The sequence below is a fragment of the Arachis ipaensis genome, chromosome B8, assembly GCF_059453495.1.
Source record: "Arachis ipaensis isolate K30076 ecotype BB chromosome B8, ASM5945349v1, whole genome shotgun sequence".
Taxonomy (NCBI): domain Eukaryota; kingdom Viridiplantae; phylum Streptophyta; class Magnoliopsida; order Fabales; family Fabaceae; genus Arachis; species Arachis ipaensis.
Window position 1 is genome coordinate 11,352,723 of NC_142443.1, and position 17,598 is coordinate 11,370,320.

General features: G+C 43.4%; 2 protein-coding genes, 1 long non-coding RNA gene, 1 other non-coding gene and 1 pseudogene across 5 annotated transcripts; 2 read left to right on the forward strand and 3 right to left on the reverse strand.

Annotated features, from left to right (window-relative positions):
• Positions 1-1,321: 1,321 nt before the first annotated feature.
• LOC110265680 (uncharacterized) lies at positions 1,322-7,602 on the reverse strand. The gene is made up of 2 exons (XM_021108829.2): positions 7,318-7,602; positions 1,322-7,224 (listed from the first exon to the last, which is right to left on the reverse strand). Exon 2 carries the CDS (start codon positions 6,662-6,664, stop codon positions 5,936-5,938), a length of 729 nt encoding a protein of 242 aa, XP_020964488.1. The 5' UTR covers positions 6,665-7,224; positions 7,318-7,602; the 3' UTR covers positions 1,322-5,935.
• Positions 7,603-9,795: 2,193 nt separating this feature from the next.
• LOC148547210 (uncharacterized) lies at positions 9,796-10,635 on the forward strand (annotated as a pseudogene).
• A 424-nt stretch (positions 10,636-11,059) lies between these two features.
• LOC148547211 (uncharacterized) lies at positions 11,060-11,758 on the reverse strand. The gene has a single exon (XM_088495335.1). It carries the CDS (start codon positions 11,756-11,758, stop codon positions 11,060-11,062), a length of 699 nt encoding a protein of 232 aa, XP_088351461.1.
• A 3,543-nt stretch (positions 11,759-15,301) lies between these two features.
• LOC107612044 (uncharacterized) lies at positions 15,302-16,670 on the reverse strand. Of its 2 annotated transcripts, XR_001613583.3 has the most exons (3): positions 16,268-16,670; positions 16,022-16,096; positions 15,302-15,856 (listed from the first exon to the last, which is right to left on the reverse strand). It is a non-coding gene; the product is annotated as an uncharacterized LOC107612044 (long non-coding RNA). The 2 variants fall into 2 exon arrangements; XR_002351872.2 differs by having other exon boundaries at positions 15,302-16,096; positions 16,268-16,640.
• A 92-nt stretch (positions 16,671-16,762) lies between these two features.
• Positions 16,763-16,835, forward strand: TRNAV-UAC (transfer RNA valine (anticodon UAC)). Its single transcript has one exon. It is a non-coding gene; the product is annotated as a tRNA-Val (tRNA).
• Positions 16,836-17,598: the final 763 nt, after the last annotated feature.

Sequence of the window (17,598 nt, forward strand, 5' to 3'; positions counted from 1 at the left end):
AATTTTATTCTTTGTGTAAATTAAATTAGAAATTTATTTTTGTTTCAATTTCTGTCTCCCATTTTACACCAAACAAAATACTGAAATTTATTTTAGTCACTATCTTTCAATCTCAGCCTTTCAATTTATGTCTCTCCGCCAAACACTATCTTAAAAATTCTGGGTTCGAATCTCCGTATTTTTAATAAAAAATGAACAAATGCTTATGACCCTTTTTTCCATGTTTAATTTCTGATCCAATAATATTTGATAGAGCACGGCATCAAAAGCTCTACGGAATACGGATTCTATACATTTTGTAATTAAAAATGTGAGTGTACATAAAAAATAAGTTATTTTATATGAGTATATTTATATAAATAATTTACATAATTTTTAATTAAATAATTAATTATTAAAATAATTAAATAATTAAATCTTTTTGTAGTAATATAATAAAAAATTTATAAAATATCAAATACGTATTTATATATACGTAATAGTTTATTAGTAATTAATTTTTTATATATATACGTAAGATGATTAACTATATAATCATCATTTATATAATTTCTTTATTCTCTTAAGAGGAACAACATGCACTTTAATATAACGGATTACAGGATAATATAATGCTACTTGCATTTCTTAAAATATAAATATATAGTAGCTAGTAGATCTAGTCTAGTTCATCACATGCACGCCATAGTAGTCTATTAATCATCATCCATGTTTATATATATGATATATTAATGATGATGATAACAATATTTCAAAATTTGTCAACATAACTAAAAATATGTAATAATAGTTTCATCTCATATTCTGCATATGCAAATGTATATAATGAAGTTGACATCGAATTCACATCCTTTTTTTGTAATTTTAATATAAATTTTATTATATTTTGTCGTTTTTAACTTTAATATAAATTTAATTTTGTATTTTGTGTTTTATTAATATATTTATGAAATAATTAAATATTGTATTTGATTAAAAAATAATTTATTACAAGTAGAGTAAGATAGAATCGAATACGCTCAGAAATTCTCAACCCGAGAATAAAATAGGATTGAATTTTAGAAAAAATTTAAATATGTAAATATGGTTAAAATAGAGTTTAAACCCTACTTTATCTTACTTATTACCCACTCTAATTCTAGAATTTGAATCTTTTAAAATAAAGTTGGTAGAGGGTTAAATAAAAGGGTTAATCACTATGATTTTATAATTTTTATAAAATATACAGCCTACTATCTTAATTTAAAAATGATTAATTTTTTATTTTATCATTTTACCAATTTTCTCATTTTAGAAGAGCTTGATCCTAATTCTAATAACATAAACGGTTGAAAAATTAAAGCTTTAGTATAAATTGAGCAAAATTTTAATTCATTCTAACCTTTTATAGTTATTCTTTGTTATATATACTATATAAATTAACATTCATGTTACCCATTATTTGTATGGTCTCTCACGTAATCTCATATCACTTTTTCTTTACCAGATGGAGGACGGCAACGTAAAGGAAGACGCGAGGACGAGAGCGCCGCGTGATGGAGGACAACGATGCGAGCGAGGAATGACAGAAAGGAGGATGGGGATAGCGCTGCGCGGACGACGAGGGCAATGACGTGCTCGAAGACACGGGCATGGATGGAAAGGGAGATGACGCCGCTAGTTGTTCCCTTGCGAACTAGCATCGATGGAATGTCGAACGGTGAGCGGCGGCAAGGTGGTGGTTGTCTTTCGTCAAAACTCGAGAACTCTCCTGCAATGGATGACGATGCGGCGGCTGCGCTGGGGTTGACTGGTGCAAGGACAAGACACGACGCGTAACAACTACAATGGAGGACATGCGGTGGAGAAACGGCGAGTGGGAAAGCTGGTTGCATGCGTGGAAGGGTGACGATGGTGGTGTACCAGAGATAAGACAGTGGTGCGACATGTGGGAAGAGAAGCGTGAGAGAGAGGACGGAAGGTGCGTATTCAGAGAATCAGAGTGGTTTGTGACTTAGGATTGTATGATGCATATATAAAAAGGGGCAACATTAAATTTTTCGAACTTTAAATCTAATCTAATCTAATACTAAATTATTAATAGAGAGTTGTAACGGAGATTATGTTGCCAATGTTGAATAAAGTTAAAAAAACAATTTTATAGTGATAGTAAATTAAAATTTTTTTTTCAGCAATAAACTCACAGGAGCCAACCAACTCATGTTAATAAAGAATAACATTGTAGATACCTATCATTATATTAAGGAATCGAGCACAAAAGAAATCGGATAGAAATAGATTTGAATGATATATAAAGGGATTAATGGCTTCTTTTTGTTGTGTATGGGTAGAAAATCCAATACCAAACAAGAAATTTCAATTTTACAAATTTTGTAATTTTTCAAGACTTGAACATTTATTGATAAGGAGATATATAAAAAATTGTGAAAGATTTTTATTTGATACAAATTCAAAAACTACTTCAAAACTATTTTAACGTTTTTTCTTATAGTTTGATCTATAATTTCAAAAAAAATACATAATTATTTTTTGGGCAAAAAACATAAATAAGCCAAGGAGAGAACAATTTTACACAAATCAGCCAAAGCAAAATCTGATTCATCAATCAACCAAACCACGTTTACATGTAGTTCGAACCTACCTGCTTCGAACTTAGATTGCATGTAATTCGAATCAAGTAGATTCGAATTACTCACTAACACACAAAGCAACATAATTCGAATTCAGCTGATTCGAATTACACAGTAACACGTAATTCGAATCAGGTTGATTCGAACTACTTCCAATGACGCAGTTCCATGTAATTCGAAGTGGGTTAATTCGAATTACACAAAGTATAGTTCGAACCAGGCTGGTTCGAATTATAAGGGAGCATAGGTGTATATATATGGTTTGAACGTGAGTTGCTCACATTAAAGGGGGATAATGGCTAGTGAGGAGAGTTTTGTATTGTTGGTTCACCATAGAGGATCGATTAAGAGAAAAACATGTTCCGGTGTGAAGTTCACTGATAAGGATCCTCTCAATATTTTCGTGAGGCCTACGACGAGGTATGATGACCTTGTTAACTCCGTAGTGCTGAAACTTGGTCTGGAAGGTGTGAAACAGGTTAAGAAGTTTTTCTATCGCATGACAATCATGGTGCTCCAAGAAACCGTGAAGTATGATTGTTTCACGATCGGGAGTGATGAGGACTTGCAGGTCATGTTTCATTGTCGCCGGCAGTTTTCCGAAGTGAGGACACCAGAGCTGTTGGCAAAGTTGGTTGATGTGGTATCCAGCTCGGGGGGTTCGAAACGGAATACCCCCATTTTAGGCACGATAGCCAGTTCTAGCTCCAGACCTGCCGTTGCTTCTTCATCCGTCCCTGTGTACGAGCCACCCGTCCAGCCTGTCGCCTCCCCTTCGTTCACTATTGATCTCAACGGCAGTGTAGGCGGCGAGGTTGGAATAGGGGATTTTGTACCGACCTCTTTACAGTGTGCTGCACCGACTGGGGTTGGAGATGGATTATAGGATGATCCAGAGGACGATGATGTGGAGCCAGATATGATTGCTGATGACAGTGGCGATGATATTGGAGCGAGTGAGCCTGCAGAGGCAGGAGGTGGTTCTAGCTCTGGCACACAGCACTACCCTCCACATTTTTCATCTTTGGACTTGGATACCATGAGGCAGGAGGGGGTTCCTGGGGAGGCTGCTGGATTTGGCGCTAGAGATGCGGAAGGGTCTGTAGGTCTAACAGAGTTTCAGGTTGGCCAGCAATTTCAGGATAAAGATGAGGCCGTGTTAAGTGTCAAGACTTACAGCATCCGATGAGGGGTACAGTACAAGGTAGTGGAGTCTGACTATCGACGGTATGTGGGCAAGTGTTCTGAGTTTGGGAATGGGTGCACATGGTTGATTCGGCTGAGTCTCCGGCAGCGCAAGGGCATTTGGGAGGTCAAACGGTACAATGGACCGCATACGTGTCTCTCGAATTCCATCTCCAGCGACCACAGGAGTTTGGATTATCATGTGATCTCGGCATTCATTATGCCAATGGTTAGGGCTGATGCATCCGTCAGCATCAAGGTGCTCCTAAATGCCACGGCCGCACACTTTGGGTTTAGGCCGACGTATAGGAGGGTCTGGTTGGCGAAGCAGAAGGCTGTTGCCTTCATCTATGGTGATTGGGATGAGTCGTACGACGAGCTCCCTAGGTTGGTACTGTTGCAGTCCTTAGGACGAGCCCTGTTCGAGTTGGGGGACAGCTGGACGAGTCCCAAGCTTATTTTCACCGACTGTTCTGGACGTTTCCACCATGTATCGAGGCATTCTGTCATTACAAGTAGTTGGTTAGTATTGACGGCACCCATCTGTGTGGCAAGTATGGGGGAACGTTGCTTGTCGCGATTGCACAGGACGGGAACTCCAACATTCTGCCTGTTGCATTCGCACTAGTCGAGGGTGAGAATGCTGAGTCGTGGTCCTTCTTTCTCTCCCACCTGCGTCAGCACGTGACACTGCAACTGGGTCTGCTGGTTATATCAGACAGGCATAACGGCATCAAGGCCGCGCTTGAGGCTCCCGATGGAGGATGGCTACCTCCAGCTGCATACCGTGCATTCTGCATTCGACATGTAGCAGCAAATTTTGCCCTAACCTTCAAGGGCAAAGACGCAAGGAGGCTTCTTGTGAATGCAGCGTATGCTAAGACCGAGGTAGAGTTCGATTACTGGTTTGATATTCTGCGGTCTGAAGACCCTGCCATGTGTGAGTGGGCGAACCGGATTGAGTATTCATTGTGGACACAGCATTGTGATGAGGGTTGGAGATTCGGGCACATGACGAAAAATATTTCTGAGTGTATTAACTCAATCCTCAAGGGGGTCAGAAACTTCCCGGTGTGCTCGCTGGTGAAGGCAACATACGGAAGGTTGGCCGAACTTTTTGTCCGCAAGGGGAGAGAGGCTGAGGCCCAGCTGGGTACCGAACAACAATTCAGTCAACACCTGGTGAAGTGTATCGAGGCCAACTTGAAGACGGCGAGGTGCTTCACGGTGACTTTGTACGACAGGGATAACTCCGAGTTTACCGTCGCAGAGAGGACTCTCACTGGGTAGCTACAGGGTCTCACTTGGATCTCAGACTTGTGATTGCGGATACTTTCAGGCACTTCATTTTCTGTGTCCTCACGCCCTGGCATGCTGTGCTTACTCACGGCTTACTTGGCAGCCGTACGTCCACCAGGTGTATCGCCTTAGTTCGGTGTTCAGTGTGTATCGGATGGGGTTCACACCTCCCATTCTGGAGGGTTTCTGGCCACCATATGATGGGCCGACAGTGATCCCAGACCCGAACAAGAGGCGTGCGAGGGAGGGTTGTCCCAGGTCGACTCAGATACGGACCAATATGGACGAGGCAGATCCGAATCGACCAAAGAGATGTGGCCTCTGTCGGCAACCTGGACACGCACGTCGGAGTTGTCCACAGGTCGGAGGACTAGCCCATACAGGGGGACATCAGAAGGTGTATTGTTAGCTTTGATACTTTGTTGATTTCACTTTGGCGTTTAGATTCCACTGTTATAGGTTTCCTTAGTTGTAGTTGATAAGTGTTAAAATTTGTTAAACTTAATGCGATGTACTTTGCATGGGATATTAATTAATGAATATGTTCCGTTTCCAAAATGAAGCATGAAATGTCCGATTAATACACAAGGCAAAAACGCCATCTACAAATTACATGAATACATGATGGGAAAAATATCCTAATAACTTAAAGAAACAATGAACACCCATTTTCAAAGTAACGGAAACACGATAAAACAACAAAGTACTCGAACATAAATAACCAAAATACAAGTTGGATCGTAGAAGTACATGAAAGACATAAATAAAGGTGGCTAAGATACAACACTGATCATCAAATAAAGTCATACAACATACACCAATCATCTGAACAGATGCGAACCGGTGAAGCAACGACGGGGTACCCGTGTCCTGTGGCCTCTCCGGATAAGCAGCTCCTCGTCCTTGATCTCATCCTCCTCCTCATCCGGGGCAGGCTTTTCAGGTGGCCTAGGCTGGACGGGTTCCCCAGACGGCCCAGCAACTGAATGTGACGCATCAGTATAGGCAGAAGGAGGGGTACCACCCAATGCAAAAGAGTCAGGAGCAGGCATGGTAGGAGGCTCGTTCAGATCGACATCTAAAGGTGCCTGTGTGCCCGACGTCTGACCTCGCCGACCGGCCGCATCATCCTCCTGCATTATGGCACTAATCTCATCTAGGAAGTGTGACCCGCCGAAGTTAGCATCAAGACCATCACCGGCCAGCAAGTCTGAAAACATCGTCGTCGGGCTAACCCATGGCGTACTCTCCTGAAGTGTCTGGTCATGGGCGTGGACACTAACAAAGTAATCGCCTAGCGGCCCTGAGCCAAGTCCACCATCACCCTGGTCAGCCCCATCACCCATACCGGACCCGTACCACTCTCCACCATGCCCGCCATGATGGGGACTAACACCCACCAACTCCAGCATGCCCTCCAGCGTCCCCCCCACAGGTCCGTGCTGATCGTCGTCGTCGTCACCATGATCATTGTGATCGTGATCCGCAGCACGCGCTCTCCGTCTGCCTCCATGCCCTCCTCGTCTACCGTCCGCGTTACCGTCGTCCATAGCCTGGTCCAGCCACCGCCACTCACGCTGGCTACGTCGTGTCCCACACGAGCTCTCTTTTCAACCCGACGCTTATCCGGCACGTCGTCAACACGATCCATATCAGGAACTCGCCCAGCACCCCTCTGCGTCGCCTCCACAGGAATAGGAACGGCTCTCAGATCCCCCAGGTACATCTCTGGTGACAAGAACCTCTTTCCATGCTGAATCCACCACTCCAAGAAGTCATGTGAGGGTCCAGGGTCTGCGACAACATCGAACCGGAGAACGTGGTCCGCACGGCTCTCCTAATGAAGATGCTAGAACTGCAAACTGTACGGGAACCAACGATCACCTCCTATCCCGTCCTTCGACATCAGAAAGTCGATGTTCAGGGCGGGCTGGGGACGGGGCTGGACTCCGCCGAACTGCGGTAAAACCCTATCTATCTGATGCCACTCTATCACGGCAAAATATATCAGTGACGTCACAGACCGCCATAACGCCGTATGACGATGCTCCAACACCTCCGGATGCACAACCTATAGTACGTCGGGGGAGCTATACGGTATTCAGATGAACTGCAAAAAGATTTCAACATTGTCAGGCCAATTCATGATCCAAAGTCATAAAGCTTAATTAATTAAATAAACATTGACGGTTAGTATACTCACATCCCTGGCCTGTAACATGTCTATCCTCAACCTGCACATCTGAACTCTAGGTCCCTTCTCGCTACTGAAAAAGTTGTAACCTGACCATCTGCATCTCACATCGGTGTTATAGCTAATTAAAAGTGTGACAGAATTGTATAACATTACAAGCGTACATGGAATTAATTAATTTAACTTGAAATAGAAAAGTCCGAGAATGGTACCTCGAGGCCAACGGCCAGCTGCACGTATCATACCCAGCAGGCCTAAACCTAGGAAAGCGCCAAAAGATCCAAGACTGAAGTAGCTATAATGGGCCCGCTAACTTCAGCACATGTCTGTTGGCCACTCGGCACATGCACCGGTACAACCATGCTAGTGCTACAGACCCCCAGCTGTAGCCACCCATCTCCTCAAGCCTAGCCACGTAGGGTAGCCATCTGATGTGAATACGGTTGCCGGACTTGTCGGCAAACAGCTGAGTGCCCAACAACATCATGATATAGGCACAAGCAAAGCGCCGCACAGTCTCCTCATCAGCTTTCGCGGGGCACTCTCCTAGAACCAGGTGCAGTTTACTACGAACTTCTGAACTTGACTCGGAGGAGGAATCACTCCAAGCAACTCCTGAAACCACACCCAAGCTGGACGGCCACCCTGGATGCATATCTGGAAATCTGTCAGGCAACCACTGACATAACGCCCGTCCACTGGCAACTCCAACTGGTACGCCACGTCCTGAAGTGTGATCGTGCACTCTCCGAACGGCATGTGGAAGGTGCGCGTTTCCGGACGCCACCGATCGACGAAGGCACTGACAAGGGGCTCATCTAATCGGAACCATCTATCGTTCAGTCTCGCAAGATGGTATAATCCGGCCATCTGCAAGTACGGAATGTATCTCTCATCGAGTCGCATGCCCTGCTGCCGCCGCATGCTCGAGATGCAACGCTGGGGCTGCGCATTACATGGACCGCATAATTATACCAGCCCCAGCATTGCCATGTAATGCGGTCCATGTAATGCGCAGCCCCAGCGTTGCATCTCGAGCATGCAGCGACAGCAGGGCATGGGACTCAATGAGAGATACGTTCCGTACTTGCAGATGGCCGGATTATACCATCTTGCGAGACTGAACGATAGATGGTTCCGATTAGATGAGCCCCTTGTCAGTGCCTTCGTCGAGCGGTGGCGTCCGAAAACACGCACCTTCCACATGCCGTTCGGAGAGTGCACGATCACACTTCAGGACGTGGCGTACCAGTTAGGGTTGCCAGTGGACGGGCGTTTTGTTAGTGGTTGCCTGACAGATTTCTAGATATACATCCAAGGTGGCCGTCCAGCTTGGGTGTGGTTCCAGGAGTTGCTTGGAGTGATTCCTCCTCCGAACCAAGTTCAGAAGTTCGCAGTAAACTGCACCTGGTTCCAAGAGACTTTTGGAGAGTGCCCCACGGCAGCAGATGAGGAGACTATGCGGCGCTTTACTCGTGCCTATATCATGATGTTGTTGGGCACTCAGCTGTTTGCCGACAAGTCGGGCAACCGTATTCACATCAGATGGCTACCTTACGTGGCTAGGCTTGAGGAGATGAGTGGCTACAGCTAGGGGTCTGCAGCACTAGCATGGTTGTACCAGTGCATGTGCCGAGTGGCCAACATACATGTGGTGAAGTTAGCGGGCCCATTACAGTTACATTAGTCTTGGATCTTTTGGCGCTTTCCTAGGTTTAGGCCTGCTGGGTATGATATGTGCAACTGGCCGTTGGCCTCGAGGTACCATTCTCGGATTTTCTATTTCAAGTTTAATTAATTAATTCCATGTACGCTTGTAATTACTATAACACCGATGTGAGATGCAGGTGGTCAGGTTACAACCCTTCCGGTAGCGAAAAGGGACCTAGAGTTCAGATGTAGAGGCTGGGGATAGACATGTTACAGGCCAGATATGTGAGTATACTAACCGCCAATGTTTATTTAATTAATTAAGCTTTATGACTTTGGATCATGAATTGGCCTGACAATGTTGAAATCTTTTTGCAGCTCATCTGGATACCGTATAGCTCTTCTGACGTACTACAGGTTGTGCATCCGGAGGTGTTGGAGCCTCGTCATACGGGGTTATGACGGTCTGTGACGTCACTGATATATTTTGCCATGATAGAGTGGCATCAGATAGATAGGGTTTTACCGCAGTTCGACGGAGTCCAGCCCCGTCCCCAGCCCGCCCTGAACATCGACTTTCTGATGTCGAAGGACGGGAGAGGAGGTGATCGTTGGTTCCCGTACAGTTTGCAGTTCTAGCATCTTCATTAGGAGAGCCGTGCGGACCACGTTCTCCAGTTCGATGTTGTCGCAGACCTTGGACCCTCACATGACTTCTTGGAGTGGTGGAGTCAGCATAGAAAGAGGTTCTTGTAACCAGAGATGTACCTGGGAGATCCGAGAGCCATTCTTATTCCTGTGGAGGCGACGCAGAGGGGTGCTGGGCGAGTTCCTGATATGGATCATGTTGACGACATGCCGGATAGGCGTCGGGTTGAGAGAAGAGCTCGTGTGGGGACATAACGTAGCCAGCGTGAGTGGAGGTGGCTGGACCAGGCTGTGGACGACGGTGATGCAGACGGTAAACGTGGTGGTAGACGAGGAGGGCATGGAGGCAGACGGAGAGCGCGTGCTGCGGATCACATCACAGTGATCATGGTGAAGACGACGACGATCAGCACGGACCTGTGGGGGGACGCTGGAGGGCATGCTAGAGTTGGGGGTGTTAGTCCCTATTATGGCGGGCATGGTGGAGAGTGATACGGGACCAGTATGGGTGATGGGGCTGACTAGGGTGATGGTGGACTTGGCTCAGGGCCGCTAGGCAATTACTTTGTTGGTTTCCCCGCCCATGACCAGACACTTCAGGAGAGTACGCCATGGGTTAGCCCGACGACGATGTTTTCAGACTTCCTGGCCGGTGATGGTCTTGATGCGGACTTCGGCGGGTCACACTTCCTAGATGAGATTAGTGGCATCATGCAGGAGGATGATGCAGCCCGTCGGCGTGGTCAGACGTCGAGCACACAGGCACCTTTAGATTTCGATCTGAACGAGCCTCCTACCATGCCTTCTCCTGACTATTTTACATTGGGTGGTACCCCTCCTTCCACCTATACTGCTGCGTCACATTCAGTTGCCGGGCCGTTTGGGGCACCCGTCTAGCCTAGGCCACTTGCACAGCCTGCCCCGGATAAGGACGAGGATGAGATCAAGGACGAAGAGCCGCTTATCCGGAGAAGCCACGGGACACGGGTACCCCGTCGTTGCTTCACCGGTTCGCATCTGTTCAGATGATTGGTGTATGTTGTATGACTTTATTTGATTATCAGGGTTGTATCTTAGCCACCTTTATTTATGTCTTTCATGTACTTCTACGATCCAACTTGTATTTTGGTTATTTATGTTTGAGTACTTTGTTGCTTTATCGTGTTTCCGTTACTTTGAAAATGGGTGTTTATTATTTCTTTAAGTTATTAGGATATTTTTCCCATCATGTATTCATGTAATTTGTAAATGGCGTTTTTACCTTGCGTATTCATCGAACATTTCATGCTTCACTTCGGAAACGGAACATATTCATTAATTAATATCCCATGCAAAGTACATCGCATTAAGTTTAACAAATTTTAACACTTATCAACTACAACTAAGGAAGCCTATAACAGTGGCATCTAAACGCCAAAGTGAAATCAACAAAGTACCAAAGCTAACAATACACCTACTGATGTCCCCTTGTATGGGTTGGTCCTCCGACCTGTGGGCAACTCCGACGTGTGTGTCCAGGTTGCCGACAGAGGCCACATCTCTTCGGCCGGTTCGGATCTGCCTCGTCCATATTGGTCTGTATCCGAGTCGACCTGGGACAACCCTCCCTCGCACGCCTCTTGTTCGGGTCTGGGATCACTGTCGGCCCATCATATGGTGGCCAGAAACCCTCCAGAATGGGAGGTGTGAACCCCATCCGATACACACTGAACACCGAACTAAGACGATACACCTGGTGGACGTACGGTTGCCAAGTAAGCCGTGAGTAGGCACAGCATGCCAGGGCGTGAGGACACAGGAAATGAAGTGCCTGAAAGTATCTGCAATCACAAGTCTGAGATCCAAGTGAGACCCTGTAGCTACCCAGTGAGAAAGAACCAGTGAGAGTCGTCTCTGCGACGGTAAACTCCGAGTTATCCCTGTCGTACAAAGTCACCGTGAAGCACCTCACCGTCTTCAAGTTGGCCTCGATACACTTCACCAGGTGTTGAATGAATTGTTGTTCGGTACCCAGCTGGGCCTCAGCCTCTCTCCCCTTGCGGACAAAAAGTTCGGCCAACCTTCCGTATGTTGCCTCCACCAGCGAGCACACGGGGAAGTTTCTGACCCCCTTGAGGATTGAGTTAACACACTCAGAAATATTTTTCGTCATGTGCCCGAATCTCCAACCCTCATCACAATACTGTGTCCACAATGAATACTCAATCCGGTTCGCCCACTCACACATGGCAGGGTCTTTGATACGGAAATAAAAGATAAATAAGAAAATAAGGATTCAAACTGAATAAAAAGATACATTGAAATTAAAATAGGAACAAAAAAGATAAGTTGAAATTGAGTACAAAGAGAATCACTCTACTTTCTACCCAATTTCTTGACGCAACAAGAAAGGGACTCCTCAACCTAACATGTCAACGCCATAGTTCGGAAATTGATTCGAAGGGACTCCTCAACCTTCTAACCGATTCCCCGATGCAACAAGAGAAGGACTCCTCAACCTCAATTGTCCACACCATGGTTTCATCACGAAACCAAAAAAGGTTTAAAACCTCTAAATCATTCTATACTACGACTACAATAGCTAAGGAGGTATTTATAACCTCTTATTAGGTTAAAACAAAGAAAACCCTAAAGCCCATAAACATAAGGCCCAATCTAGTAATTAAATAAACAAAAATCAAAATACATTAAATAAAATATTCTAAAAATGTAAACTAAAATATCTTCTAAATAACTCTTGAACTCTTTATATCACGAACATTTGAAGCACATATCAGTCTTCAGACCGCAGAATATCAAACTAGTAATCGAACTCTTCATCGGTTTTAGCATACGCTGCATTCACAAGAAGCCTCCTTGCGTCTTTACCCTTGAAGGTTAGGGCAAAATTTGCTGCTACATGTCGAATGCAGAATGCACGGTATGCAGCTGGAGGTAGCCATCCTCCGTCGGGAGCCTCAAGCGCAGCCTTGATGCCGTTATGCCTGTCCGATATAACCAGCAGACCTGGTTGCGGTGTCACGTGCTGACGCAGGTGGGAGAGAAAGAAGGACCACAACTCAGCATTCTCACCCTCGATTAGTGCGAATGCAACAGGCAGAATGTTGGACTTCCCGTCCTGTGCAATCACGACAAGCAACGTTCCCCCATACTTGCCATACAGATGGGTGCCGTCAATACTAACCAACGACTTGCAATGACGGAATGCTTTGATACATGGTGGAAACGTCCAGAACAGTCGGTGAAAATAAGCTTGGGACTCGTCCAGCTGTCCCCCAACTCGAACAGGGCTCGTCCTAAGGACTGCAACAGTATCAACCTAAGGAGCTCGTTGTACGACTCATTCCAATCACCATAGATGAAGGCAACAGCCTTCTGCTTCGCCAACCAGACCCTCCTGTACGTCGGCCTAAACCCAAAGTGTGTGGCCGTGGCATTTAGGAGCACCTTGATGCTGACGGATGCATCAGCCCTAACCATTGGCATAATGAATGCCGAGATCACATGATAATACAAACTCCTGTGGTCGCTGGAGATGGAATTCGAGAGACACGTATGCGGTCCATTGTACCGTTTGACCTCCCAAATGCCCTTGCGCTGCCAAAGACTCAGCCGAATCAACGATGTGCACCCATTCCCAAACTCAGAACACTTGTCCACATACCGTCGATAGTCAGACTCCGCTACCTTGTACTGTACCCCTCATCGGATGCTGTAAGTCTTGACACTTAACACAGCCTCATCTTTATCCTGAAATTGCTGACCAACTTGAAACTCTGTCAGACCTGCAAACCCTTCCGCATCTCTAGCGCCAAATTCAGCAGCCTCCCCAGGAACCCCCTCCTGCCTCATGGCATCCAAGTCCAAAGATGAAAAATGTGGAGGGTACTGCTGTGTGCCAGAGCTAGAACCACCTCCCGCCTCTGCAGGCTCACTCGCTCCAATATCATCGCCACTGTCATCAGCAATCATATCCGGCTCCACATCATCATCCTCTGGATCATCCAACAATCCATCTCCAACCCCATCCGGTGCAGCACACTGTAAAGAGGTCGGCACAAAATCCCCTATTCCAACCTCGCCGCCTACACTGCCGTTGAGATCAACAGCGAACGAAAGGGAGGCGACAGGCTGTACGGGTGGCTCGTACACAGGGACGGACGAAGAAGCAACGTCAGGTCTAGAGCTAGAACCGGCTACCGTGCCTAAAGTGGGTGTATTCCGGTTCGACCCCCCGAGCTGGATACTACATCAACCAACTTTGCCAACAGCTCTTGTGTCCTCACTTCGGGAAACTGCCGGTGACAATGAAACATGACCTGCAAGTCCTCATCACTCCCGATCGTGAAACAATCATACTTCACGATTTCTTGGAGCACCGTGATTGGACTGCGATAGAAAAACTTCTTAACCCGTTTCACACCTTCCAGACCAAGTTTCAGCACTACAGAATTAACAAGGTCATCATACCTCGTCGTAGGCCTCACGAAAATACTGAGAGGATCCTTATCAGTAAACTTCACACCGGAACGTGTTTTCCTCTTAATCGATCCTCTGTGGTGAACCAACACTACAAAACTCTCTTCACTAGCCATTATCCCCTCTAATGAAAGCAACTCACGTTCAAACCATATATATACACCCCTGCTCCCTTATAATTCGAACCAGCCTAGTTCGAACTATACTTTGTGTAATTCGAATTAACCCACTTCGAATTACATGGAACTGCGTCATTGGAAGTAGTTCGAATCAACCTGATTCAAATTACATGTTACTGTGTAATTCGAATCAGCTGAATTCGAATTATGTTGCTTTGTATGTCAGTGAGTAATTCGAATCTACTTGATTCGAATTACATGCAATCAAAGTTCAAAGCAGGTAGGTTCGAACTACATGTAAACGTGGTTTGGTTGATTAATGAATCAGATTTTGCTTTGGCTGATTTGTGTAAAATTGTTCTCCCCTTGGCTTATTTATGTTTTTTGCCCTTATTTTTTCTTTGCATTTTTTGTAAGGACATGAAAGATTTCTTCAAATATAGATCCGCACATAGGGTCACTACTAAAAAAATAAATTCTGTAAACAAAAATAAATATACATGACTTTTGAATATGACTCATTTTTTGTAAATAATAGTGTTTCTATATTTTTTTTTTTTTTTGTTTACTTTGAGTTAGATAGAAGGAGCTAGAATACTATTATGATAACTATTTTATAAATTATGTTATTTGTAGATAGATGATATATGTTTATTTTATTTTTATCATTTTGATATTGTCATTGACTACTCTATATAATTATTTTTATTCGAATATAAAATTTTAAAAGTTATTAAATTACTCAACTTTATATAATTATTTTTAATAAAAGTAATATTGCAAAAGTAATAATAGTTGAAGCAGTGAAGCACCATTTCACTTTGACCACATTTTTTTTATGCTTTGTTTCTATTTTTCCATCTGTTTGGACTTTGGATGATCAAACCAAGATACATCTTACTTTTACTTAGAAAAACCAATTGTGAAAAAACAGAAATATTCCCAAATGGGAATGACAGAAAAACCAATCGCTTATCCTAAAACACTTAGGAACAACATAAATATTCCCAAAAAATACACCTTCAGCAAATGGGAACGAATGAAATGAGATCAAATAATAAATAATCAGTTCACGTGAAAAATGAGCAAGCAAGATATTATAAACCAATAACCAGTAAGTCTGCTGAATATTTTCCAATAATTTCTCTTTCAATAACTCCACCTTAACAAACCAAAAATGGAGTAGCACATGCAAGATAAATAAACAGTCATAGTAGTTTTCAATTTGGTATATGATAAATAAAACATAACAACAACAAACATGACAGTTTTACAAAATTGAAACTTGTAAACATGGATCCAGCAACATAAAATGGTCTAAAAAATTAGTAGATCTACATGTTCTTTTACAAACAGATGCATACAAACTCCCCCACAGAAATGATTTTACAATCCAAGTTGGTTCTGACATCAAACACCATAGAGAAGCATACCTTTTAACAATTTCAAGTTCATAGCAGTACTAACCTTCCTAAGAATGTGCTTCTCAATGCAAACTCGGAAATCATCTTCACCAAAAGCAGGGGGACAATGGACAATGCCAAAAACAAATCCGAATCAAGCATTGGCCAAAGGTCAACAAAAGCAAAAGGTGATGCGCGATGATTTCCGAGACTTCTGTTTAATTCTTATATTGTGCACTTCATTAATTCCTATATTGAAATGGATTTGAAACAAAAGTCTTACTTAACTATAATATGCAATAATAAATTAATGTAATGTATTATGTGATAAGCTTCATTATTGTTCAATCATCAAGCCAGCTATCAAGCAAAAGCATGTCTAAGACAATTTTACAGAGCAAATAGTAAATTAACCTGGTGAGATTCAACAGTTGACACAATGGTATCCTTGAGGGATGCAATCGGCAGCTTAGATATATCCTCAGTGATCTGAATGAATGGAAATCAAGTAAATATCAAAACGTGGTGTTGTTTTTGAGATCTATGAAAACGAACCTTTCGGAGAAGCTTAATGGTCAAAGAACACTTCATCAGTTTCATTCATTTCGCACAAAACACAACGATTTGTGTGACTATTCTAACTTCTAAAAAATAAATTACCTTCACCGTTCTCTTCACCGGTGTCGTCAACTTCCTGGCAGCTGCTCCTTCTTCACCGACGGCAGCAACACCACTAACCGCTTCTGCTGTTCTTTCTCCTCGCCGCTGCATCAACAACCACCGTTACCTCTGGCTTATTGTTCTTCATCTCTACTGCTGGATGAAAACAGATCAAGTGCTTTCTTCTTCGATGAGTGGCGGAGAGAGATCTGATGAGCGAGGAGAATGAGTTTTTGAATTTTTTTAGTTTTTTAGTTTTTTATAAGCCCTTGACCCCAAAAAGGAAAAAATGGTTGTTTTTGGTGAAAGTCACAAGTGTGCATCACGGATTCACGGTCACCAAAGGTACTTGTTCTGAGTAAAGTAAACCCTCAGTTTTGCACAAATTTTAATTAAAATTATTGGTTTTTATATTTTGAGGTGCTGCTTTATATTGTTGCAAGAAACTACTATGTTTATGGTCTTTAACAAAAAGATATCAAAAGGGAAGCATGAGTTGCTGTGGTGTAGTGGTTATCACGTTAGTCTTACACACTAAAGGTCCCCAGTTCGATCCTGGGCAGCAACACTAACATCCACTATTTTTTTTTTTTTTTTTAAATCTTTACTTTCCCCAATTTGCTGTCCAACGGACGCTTATACTAAACCGGGAAGATTATTGAATTCACATGGCATATGTAACTTTTCTTTTCAGATTCTAAAGTTTTTAAGGAACACAAAATAAAATGATGACAGATGTTATAATTATGCTTATTCCCGTTGTTTAAATTCAAAGGACAGGAATACTGTGTAGACAGGCACAAAGAATTTTCTGCTTTTGATTCGAAACCATTCCTTCACTCGTACTACAAATACAGCTGGAATATACCAACTTGGACAACCTTTCATTTACTCGTTATTATTTTCTTATATGACTTACATATATAGAAAAGCTAGTAAAAATAATAGACATCTAATCTAACCTAAGTAGTGAAATGCTGAAACCACTTACAAAGTAGTTAGTGGTCCCTCCCTGCAAATCAAAGCTAGCCTGTGCTCAACGGAATAATAAGCCAGCTACCCTCACTTCGCTTTTCCATTGTTCTGTTCCTAAGACTAACTACCACACCAATTTCTTACTAGCTAATTAGTATTAATCAATCATTTATAGTATAATTAATTAATTAATTACACTATTAAGCTGGACTGCTGTTCATTATGATAGTAGTTTTCAATCAAGAAAGATGCTTGTGCTAAATTCCAGCGAACGTGGCCCATATAAGTAACACCACGTGTCAGTGCTGAGTTGGATCCCACGAGGTTTCCTTGTTTTAAAAGAGTTTTTTGTTGTT